This window comes from Neomonachus schauinslandi, chromosome 10 (genome assembly GCF_002201575.2).
Source record: "Neomonachus schauinslandi chromosome 10, ASM220157v2, whole genome shotgun sequence".
NCBI lineage: Eukaryota > Metazoa > Chordata > Mammalia > Carnivora > Phocidae > Neomonachus > Neomonachus schauinslandi.
The window spans coordinates 101,064,857-101,074,872 of record NC_058412.1 but is presented as its reverse complement, the minus strand read 5'-3'; the positions used below and the strand labels follow the sequence as shown (position 1 = coordinate 101,074,872).

Here is a 10,016-nt window from a genome sequence, read left to right as displayed (position 1 = left end):
TCTCTTCTTTTGCACTAGACTATAACGTGCATTCAAAGAGACTGGAAAAAGAAAAACAGCATTCCTTTCCATTAAGCTGTAATAAGTGTTTTGTTTAGTATGGTTTTGCTATTAATAATCCCTTCTAGCGGGAAGAAAGGAGGATTTTGTTTGAAGTATTTGAAACTAAATGCTGCCGGGATAAAGATTTTACTAGAAATACAGAGTAGATACCAGTCCCTACCCTTTGTTAATTGATCCTGCTTGTTTAACTGGGGAAATAAAAATGTGCATCTACTGAAGAGAAATTTGTGAGCACAAACTGTTCCTTTCCTGTTTGCAGATCTATTTCATAGGTTGTTTATCTTATTTTAATATGCAGTAATACAGGAGACAACAGAATGCCACTGCTGTTCCTTTAATATCAGAGCTCTGCATGTTACAATAGGTGTCACTGTTTTGCTTGGTCCAATCATGATTGGTGACTTCAGCTATTGGCTCCGAGCACTGGCTGTCTGACTCCATCTGCAGGGCTGTAATACCTACTCTCCTCCCATCCATTCACCACACAACTTCAGCCGGCTGAACAGACTCGCACGGCTCCAGCACATCTTGCTAACCTAATTCTGAAAACAAGTGCTACAGCTCGCTGCCTGTCATCTTCGCTCAGTATAGCATTTTCAGGTGATCTAGGAAACTGGGTTATTTTTATGAGCAAATAAGGGAAATAGGAATCATGATGGAGATGTATTTAGCAGACCCAGTACTGGATAAAACTTAAAGCCAGTTTCTATTCAACATAGTGAAAAGGTCACCTTGTCCGGCTGAGAAAAGAAGCAAAATAGCAGCTTGTTGGTTTATGTTAACATCTTGGCTCGTGCCAGCCTCTTTTCCTTGATGTTTGCACCAATTTGGGCTATCTAGCTATAAAGAGAGACATACTGTACTCATGGTAGATGACAAGGAAAAGAACATGAAATGTCTCACCTTCTTCTTGATGCTTCCAGAGACAGTAAAGAATAGGTCCAAGAAAAGCTCGAAGAAGACGAATACCAGCAGCAGCAGCGGCGGCAGCAAGTTGCCCCCAGTTTGTTATGAAATAATCACCTTGAAGACTAAGAAGAAGAAGAAGATGGCTGCTGATATATTCCCGCGTAAAAAACCAGCCAACTCCAGCAGCACCACTGTCCAGCAGTACCACCAGCAGAATCTCAGTAACAACAACCTTATTCCGGCCCCAAACTGGCAGGGTCTCTACCCCACCATTCGAGAAAGGTAAGTGCCCGGCCAGCATATTTACTTTAAAAGTTTTCCTGTGTTGAAGTTTCTGCTTTTGCACAACCTATAATGTATTTTAACATAAGTCTGTGTTTCCTCTTTTCCCAGAAGCTTTATCGGTAATGGAAAACTGCCTTGTATCTTTTCCAAAATAGTACAGCTGTTTTCCTCTTAGATAAAAATGTTTTTGCAAGCTGTGACATTTAAGTGACAGGCTTGTGTCTACTGACCATGGAAGGTTTGGAGATAGAAACCTTCCATTTGTCCTTAATCTAGTGAAAAGTTTGGATAATTTTTGGTTGGTTTTTTTGACTTAGTTACTTCCCATGTGTTTGCAATGATCACAAACAGTTGTTTAGTTGGAATCTTGATTTGTAGTTTTACCCTGAAGTTACTAAACTGTTGCTTAGCTTGTGAATCTTTTGTGGGTTTTGTATGTTGGGGAGGGGGTATTAAAACTGCTGGCTGCTGTGCATTAATGAATTGCCTCTGTTTATAGAAATGCAGTGATGTTCAATAATGATTTGATGGCAGATGTACATTTTGTGGTTGGGCCACCAGGTGGGACTCAGCGGTTGCCAGGACACAAAGTAAGCAACAGCTGCATTACCGGTTTAGTGCTGAGATTTACAAAGAGGGACCCTCTCCATAAGCCTGAAAGTTGGTTGGGGTGGGCAGCTTGCCGATGGCAGGCAGTGCGCATTTCACCCATCACAGAGAAGGCACAGCCTCTCCAAAGAGTCTTGGCCACGCTTATTTTTTTTTCCTTTGTTTCTTTCTATCCTGCTTTACATCCCACACAAAAACATGCCCTCCTAACTCTCCAGTCATGGGAAGTTGTTGCGACAGGTTAGGAAAGTCATGTTTACCCTTCCCCTAGAAATTGGTTAGATAAGCTTTTATTTTATTTATTTATTTTGTAATGAGAGAACTTAGACATTAATCTCTTAAAGCCTTGAGGTAGTTAGCAGCATAAAGACTGGCTTGCGCGGACATCTATCTTCTGCTTTCACCGCAAGATAAACACTGTCCCTTGACTTTGAAGAAAGCGCAGGTGTAGGTGCTCCATGTCCACTAAACCCTGATTGCTTAGAGTTGTTTTTCTGGACTGATTTACTGAAAATGCTTTCAGTTTAGTGCATGAAATAAGATTTCCCTTTCTCCACAGTATGTTTTAGCTGTTGGGAGCTCTGTGTTCCATGCAATGTTTTACGGAGAACTTGCTGAGGACAAAGATGAAATCCGTATACCAGATGTCGAACCTGCTGCTTTTCTCGCTATGCTGAAGTAAGCATCGTTCGTTTGTTTAGAAAGAGTTTGTTTATGCTGTGTTTGTAGTCTCCTGGTTTCTCAGTTAAGTATAAGAAAGGGAGACCGATGAAGAAAGAGGGTGCTGCTTACCTTGTAAATGGTTTTTGGAGAAAACTACTCTGCATCTTTCGGGGGAAAGCATGTGGAATGGGGCAGGCATTTATAATACACCTTGGCATGGGATTTGGGAGCAAGTGGCATGGATAGTGATTTGATTTTTAACGACTCATAATCAGAGAAAAACAACTTTCTTGTGCAGGATTATTTAATAGCGCATGTTCTGACAGCATTGTGTATGAAGGAGTCTCTAAAGACATAAATTATATTTTTGTTTCACAATTCCAGAAATAATATACCTCGTTTAAGTACCACTAGTTAAGAGATTTCTCAGTTTTCTAGGAGTTACTGTTTCCTGTCAGCAAATATAAAACTTGCTGTGTTAAAATAATCTGATCTTTGCCCATATGTACATGTGCATACTCTTACATAAAATCAGATACCATTTCTCAAAGATAAAGAAGCATTTGCATTTGATAGTAGAGGAGACATTTTTGAGAAAGATGAATAGTTTTCTATAGTTTTATATGTATTTTTATAGGAAAACTTTAATTGGTAGTATAAAAACGTAAAGCTGTAAGACATATACTTACTTAAAAAATAGTTTTCTGTCTCATAGGTCTTTTTCAGAATCCAGTACGTGTTGACCAGCTGAATAGAATCCGCTTCTCTGATGTGCACTGCTGCCGGACAGTGTCATAGTCTACCCTGTGATTAACATGCAGTGATTATTTCAAATAATGTTTTATGATTTTTGTTCAATCCTTCTTCTAGCACACCAAGTATATCCAGTGTCCAAGGTTATCTACTGCTGTAGGGATTTTGGTTCCCTAGAATAAATAATGTTTGTTAAAAAAATTACTGTGTGTCAACAAGTTGGACAATAATCCCACAAATGGTTAAAAGGTTACGAGATATTTATTGACTGCTCCTACTGAAAAATAAGTACTGCAGTTAATTGTAGAACTTAAAAGTATTCTTTATTTATGTTGTAGTTTTGAAATCTAATTGCATCTGACTGAAACTTTCACAGTGGGAAATAGGGAAATTAAAGATAAGTGAGCATGTGAAGTACCAAAAGGTAAACTAATTCACCACTTTGAAACAACCAACACTTAGTGACCTTTCTAATCTTTTAGAGATACATGTACAGAAACCAGTTTTACCTGGGAAGGTTTTTGTTTTGTTTTGTTTTCCAGTCAAGTGAGCTTTGTATGTTTGACATTGTCTCTCGCAGAGGAGAACGCTAACACTGGTTCAGCATTTTGACTGCACTGCAGTCCAGCATAGTGTTGTGTTGTTTCAGCCAGAGAGAGACATAATTAGGGAACACGAGTAAGAATTACAGAATTACATTTCACCCAAGTCATTCCATTTGCATCTTTTCTTACAAATGTATTACCTAGAATATATCTCAATACAGCTTTTTAAAATTATACATGCAGTCCACCAAAAGTGGTAAGAATCAGAAATGTAGTAAGGTGCCGTTTGCTGTTGGGCCATAGTTGATCAGGACTGCACTGTCACCACAGATAGTGGAGGCCAGTTTTTCCAGACAACTTCGTTGTATGGCTGAGTAGCCAGTATTCCTAGAAAGGGAACCATCAAGAAAAAGGGAAGACTGCTCACTTGACAGTTCCAGGGTAAGAGCCACAAAGTGCTGACCTTGTTCCAGATTCTTCGCCATCGTCCTGGTTCTCAGGTCAGAGCATCACCGAGCTGCTGGGATTATGTGAGTCCGTCTTGGCCAGTGGTATATGGCTTAGCCTATCAGAAGAGAAAGAGCTTGAGCTTCCTGGGAGTAAAAATGGAGGTTCATTTGTGATTGTAGACATTTTTCTTATCATCACTGTGGGGTTTTTTACTTTCTTTGCAGAAGCCATTACTGATCTTTTCTTATATGTGTTTCACTGAGTTAAAATATAGTAACTAAAGGAAAACTTCACAACAAGTAGCTAAACACCTTAGCTTTAACTGGAAAAAATTAAAAATTAAGTGTTATCAGAATGTACTTTTCACCCATATGTAGTTCTCACGGACTCTTGTACTCATCCATGGCAATCTAAAAGAAGCAGATGATTTTTGTTTTTACATACCATATTGGGAGACTGCCCCATCCCCCCAAATCACCAAGAAGTGTTTTATCTCCTGACATAGGGATACTTTATAGAATCATAAAAATGGTGCATATTTGGGCTTTCTTGCTTTTGTCTTTTAATTAAATACATCCAGAAATAATACATTCTTTAATTCTGAAGGTAGAAGAAATGTGGGGAGGAGAGAAGAACGAATTTAGAGTTTAAAAAGAAAAAAAAGCCAGATACAAAGCCTGTGTTGGATTCTATGTAAAGGCAACTGGAAGATAATTTTGAAATCCATAGATTATAATCTACTGAACTTAGAACTACTTGAAAAATATCTTTCTTAATCTCAGGTTTTATTTTGTGTTTAGGGAAAATTCAAGTCATACTTAGTTAAAAGAATTAAGGTGTAATCATTGCCAACATAGTATTAAAGGCATTTGTTTCTATCTGAATGTACAGAAAATTTTAAAATAAAACTATATATATATAGAGAGAGAGAGAGCACTTCTGAAACATAAGATTATTCCTTTTTTTAAAGAATTCATTTATTTATTTGAATGAGAGAGAGAGAGAGAGCACACAAGGGGTGTGGAAAGGGACAGGATCCCCACAGAGCAGGGAGCCCGACAGGACACGGGCCTCTCTGGACTTCGATCCCAGAACCCCTGGATCATGACCTGAGCCAAAGGCAGATGCTTAACCGACTGAGCCACACAGGCACTCCAGAGATGATTATTTGATTAAATATAATATGGTGTATTTAACATTAATGTTTCCCTTTTTTTTTTTGTTAATACTAACTCTGATATACAGTTTTTTTTTTCAAACAGTTCTAGTATCTTATGTTTTTTTGAGAAGACATTGAATGCAGGTTATAAAATAGAGGCTAGAATGGTAACACAAAGTTAATATCTTTAATTATACAGACTTACTGCTGAGTTGAAATATTAATAATTTATGAACATATTTCAGATGTTTCTTTACTCCCTAATCATTTTTGTAATAACTGTCACATAAGATGATTTTCTTGGAACTAACTTGAAAGTAGTTGCATCTTTTCTTGCTGGACACGCTCGTTTTGTGAAAATTCCATTTATATGCTGTGTGCTGTCTTTCAGATATATCTATTGTGATGAAATTGACTTGGCTGCTGACACAGTGTTGGCCACTCTTTATGCTGCCAAAAAGTACATCGTCCCTCACCTCGCCCGCGCCTGCGTTAATTTCCTGGAGACCAGCCTGAGCGCCAAGAATGCCTGTGTGCTTCTCTCCCAGAGCTGCCTGTTTGAGGAGCCGGACCTGACCCAGCGTTGCTGGGAGGTGATCGATGCCCAGGCTGAGTTAGCTCTCAAGTCTGAGGGATTCTGCGATATCGACTTCCAGACTCTAGAAAGTATCCTCCGCAGGGAAACTCTGAATGCCAAAGAAATTGTGGTTTTTGAGGCAGCTCTCAACTGGGCCGAAGTGGAATGCCAGCGGCAGGATCTAGCTTTGAGCATTGAAAATAAACGCAAGGTCCTCGGAAAGGCACTTTACCTGATCCGCATCCCCACGATGGCCCTGGATGATTTTGCAAACGGTGCTGCCCAGTCTGGAGTTTTAACTCTCAATGAGACCAATGACATTTTCCTCTGGTACACTGCAGCCAAGAAACCCGAGTTGCAGTTTGTGAGTAAAGCCCGCAAGGGCCTCGTCCCCCAGCGCTGTCACCGCTTCCAGTCGTGTGCCTACCGGAGCAACCAGTGGCGCTACCGGGGCCGCTGTGACAGCATCCAGTTTGCGGTTGATAAGAGAGTGTTCATCGCTGGCTTTGGGCTGTACGGCTCCAGCTGTGGCTCTGCAGAGTACAGCGCCAAGATCGAACTCAAGCGGCAGGGCGTTGTTCTAGGGCAGAACTTGAGCAAGTACTTCTCAGATGGCTCCAGCAATACCTTCCCCGTGTGGTTTGAGTACCCAGTGCAGATTGAGCCAGACACCTTCTACACAGCCAGCGTGGTACTGGATGGCAATGAACTCAGCTACTTCGGACAGGAAGGCATGACGGAAGTTCAGTGTGGCAAGGTGACTGTCCAGTTCCAGTGCTCCTCAGACAGCACCAATGGCACTGGGGTGCAGGGTGGGCAGATCCCGGAACTCATATTCTATGCTTGAAAACCCCTCCCGAAGCGGTGTGAGCTCTGAGGTGCACATGTGGTTCCCACTCGCTTGATGCTTAGCTCATCTGCAGATACGTGATCAGCGCAGGTAATTCGTAATGAATGAAGCTGTAGGCAGTTTCTGATTTCTTTCAACCTTTTAATTATGTACAGGCAAAAATGCAGCATTCAGCTTTTAACTATATGCTTAAAAGAGCCAAGTTCTTATTAAGGCTTTGTGGTTTTTAGAGTTGCGTCTATACACCTGGGGAGAATTTGTGCTCTTTTCCAGCTGCCCCACTGACCTCCCAGTTGTGTCCCTCTTAAAATTTTCAGGATCACCCTGAATTTCCTTTAGGGCTTTATTTTGACAAATAGAAATAAATACTCTGAAATAATAATGATAAGAGTTATATTTAAAGAGAACCCCACCCCAAATTACAGGTAAACCTCAGTGTACAATTTTGAAAGAAGTTTTGCTTCATAAGTAATAATTTAGAAAGTAGGCAGTAGTTATGTTTAGCTCCTATTTCATTTTAAATATTTTACTCTGGGCATTATTTTTTCTTAAATCCTAAATTCATAAGATTGTTAAATGTTAAACACTGCAAAGTATCCATGTAAAATAGGAAAACAGGAAATGGGATGTTTGCTTAGGCCATGACGTACTACAAGCAGGTTTTTATTCTTTTAGTTTAGAAGACAAACTATTGCAGTACAGATGCTTCTTTTAGAACTAACTAAATTACACATTTTTATTGTCAATAGGGAAAAATCGCAGGCCTATTAATTTAAACTAAAACAGCTTATAAAGGAGACCTTAAAAAGTCCCATTCTACAAATAGTTTATTTCATGGCATAATAGAATATACCATTTGAAAAAGCCAGTCTTCTCCCCACTTGCTTCTGATCCCCACTGTTTGCTTGTGTTTGTAAGTTATACTGTATAGAATTCTTACTCCCTTTTTCCCATGAAAAGAGGACCAAACAGTTCTTCAGATATATGGAGTAACAGTTTTGTAGCACTACATGTTAACGTAATGAGATACTTTTATCAATGAAGATTTTTCTTTTTTTTAATCCAAAATACACTTTACCTGATCTACTTTGACCACATACTATCTTTTTCGTTAATTATAATTATGTCCTGTTCCTAGACTGCTAGAATTTGGCCTTTGGCCATCCTTAAAGTGCCAATAAATGCCTGCAGGGTTTTAAAAAAAAAAAAAAGGTCTGGAGCGATACACTTGATTGTACCTAATATTCACTGCATCAGCATCACATCCAGCCCTCTTATTTGTACATGGTTAATGTAAACAAAGGAGGGAAAAGCTCATCCCAAAATTCTCCTTCAGTGATGGCTTGTGATGGTTTTGTGCCTGTGACCCTGGTAGTGTCCAATGTGTTCACTTCCAGTTGAAGTATCCATGTGTTTCTGGGCAGCTTTTCTGCTCAGCGTGATCCTGAGATGGCTTCCCCCACCACCCAGAGTGTGGTCCCTGGCCGCCTCCTTCTCCTGCTCTGCGAGTCCCAAGCTGGCTTGTTTGGAGCCAGGGGTTAGTCCTGGGGTGGGCGGGTGTGTGCGCGATGTGGGCGTCCGTGCACGTCCATGTGCATGCAAGTGTGTTTGCCGACTCAGGAATTGTCTCCTCCCTGCCTGGCCAGTAAGAGGTGGGACAGAAATGGTCCTCCTGCTGGCCCCAGCAAGGCCCCAGGAAGTGACTACCTTATCTTATTCACTGTGCTTCTGGGCTACCTTTTCCCCCCGTAGATGTGGGCTTGTTGCTTTTGGCCAGCTTCCCTGGTGGAGGAGAACACTGGATTATGGGAAATGTTTTAATCATGTTTGCCATTACCTATGTCTGTTAGCATAGATAATCAAAAGCTGTTACTGGTGATTATAGATGAGTACTCCCAGGACAACTTTCCAAAATTATCTAACAATTATTTCTTATTAGGAAGATGACAGTAGTTTTGGCAAAGTTATCTATGAAATAAAGGTATGTTTTCAATTTAAAAAATACTTCTATAAAGGATTTTGCTTTTAAATTATGATGAAACATTTCAGTAACTCATAGCTACCATACAAATTGGTAGGCTGTATACCTGATTTGAAGGCACTCAGTTTTAAGCCAGAGGAGAAGAAACTTGATTTAGCACTAATGTCATCATCTCAGATTGTTGAGGTGGGTGTGATAACCTTAGAGTGAAGATTGTTCATTCAGTAACGCTCACTGTCAGTGCTCCTGTTAGCAAGATGCCCTCCACGTGGGTAGGGAACTGCTGGGGGAAAGCAGAGGGAGATCCTGTACACTGGGGGTATGAGAGCTTGGTTTTATGCTAATCACCGTTAGCTAAAAAAGGAAGACACGTCCACCACCCGATTGGCTGGTGTCGAGAGCCGTGGGTTAAATTTGAAAATTGTATTTAGAATAAGAAATTTTGTATTTTAAATCCTATTCTCCCTTTTGCATTTTCAACAACATGGAATGAAAGCTAACGTGCTTGCTTTATTTTCTTTGGTAATCTCGAATTTTGTAGCTTTTAAAACTAGAAACCATTGTTCTGACAAGGCAGGCAACTCTAGTGTATAAACACAACTTTATTAAACAGAATACTCTGTAGATGCTTTTCCCAATATATCTGGCAGTCTTTGTCGTTGTTCATACTGGGGATAAAGGGGAACTAGGCTAGTGGTTCTAATGTAACATTCTTTAAGCATATCTTAATATAGTATTTAAGTAAATGGTCTAATTTCTACATAATTATTGCACTGAACTGTCTTTTTGTTTTTTAAGGTGTTTAAATAAGCTCAGCTAATTCAAGACACTAGCACTTGTGCATCAGAGTGCTTGAATTTAGTAGCTTACAGCATTATTTATGAAGGAAAAATATATAAATATGAAGTACCTCATGTTGAATGTTATTGTACTGTATTTTTAATGTAACAGTGCAGATCTTGTTAGACACATGAATGTGTATAATCATGTTAAATGCAAATAAAAGTAAAATTGGTTCCTAGATTTGTTTTCCTTAGCATTTTTGTAGGTCCCTTGAAACAATAAAAAATCCATTCTGGCACTTTTGGTGCCCCTGAATTTTACAGAGATGGTTTTGCAGGAGCATTTGTTTGCTTAAGTATTCAGATATCTTTGATCCCTAAAGATGTAAA

The 10,016-nt window shown here is 39.7% G+C and overlaps 1 protein-coding gene across 2 annotated transcripts; it reads left to right on the top strand.

Moving 5' to 3' along the window:
• Nucleotides 1-557: 557 nt before the first annotated feature.
• On the top strand, nt 558-9,865 carry BTBD3 (BTB domain containing 3). 2 transcript variants are annotated; one of them, XM_021700683.1, is made up of 4 exons: nt 558-1,254; nt 1,757-1,847; nt 2,426-2,544; nt 5,828-9,865. In XM_021700683.1, the coding sequence occupies exons 1-4, from the start codon at nt 929-931 to the stop codon at nt 6,858-6,860; spliced, it is 1,569 nt and encodes a 522-aa protein (XP_021556358.1). In that variant the 5' UTR covers nt 558-928; the 3' UTR covers nt 6,861-9,865. The 2 variants fall into 2 exon arrangements, with proteins under 2 accessions (XP_021556358.1, XP_021556359.1); XM_021700684.1 differs by lacking the exons at nt 1,757-1,847; nt 2,426-2,544.
• Nucleotides 9,866-10,016: the final 151 nt, after the last annotated feature.

Excerpts from the sequence above, each read along its gene's own strand:
- BTBD3 (XM_021700683.1), top strand. The coding sequence starts at position 929 with ATGGTAGATGACAAGGAAAAGAACATGAAATGTCTCACCTTCTTCTTG. Across the intron at positions 1,848-2,425 it reads AGCGGTTGCCAGGACACAAA|TATGTTTTAGCTGTTGGGAG; the intron begins GTAAGCAACAGC and ends CTTTCTCCACAG. Across the intron at positions 2,545-5,827 it reads GCTTTTCTCGCTATGCTGAA|ATATATCTATTGTGATGAAA; the intron begins GTAAGCATCGTT and ends GCTGTCTTTCAG.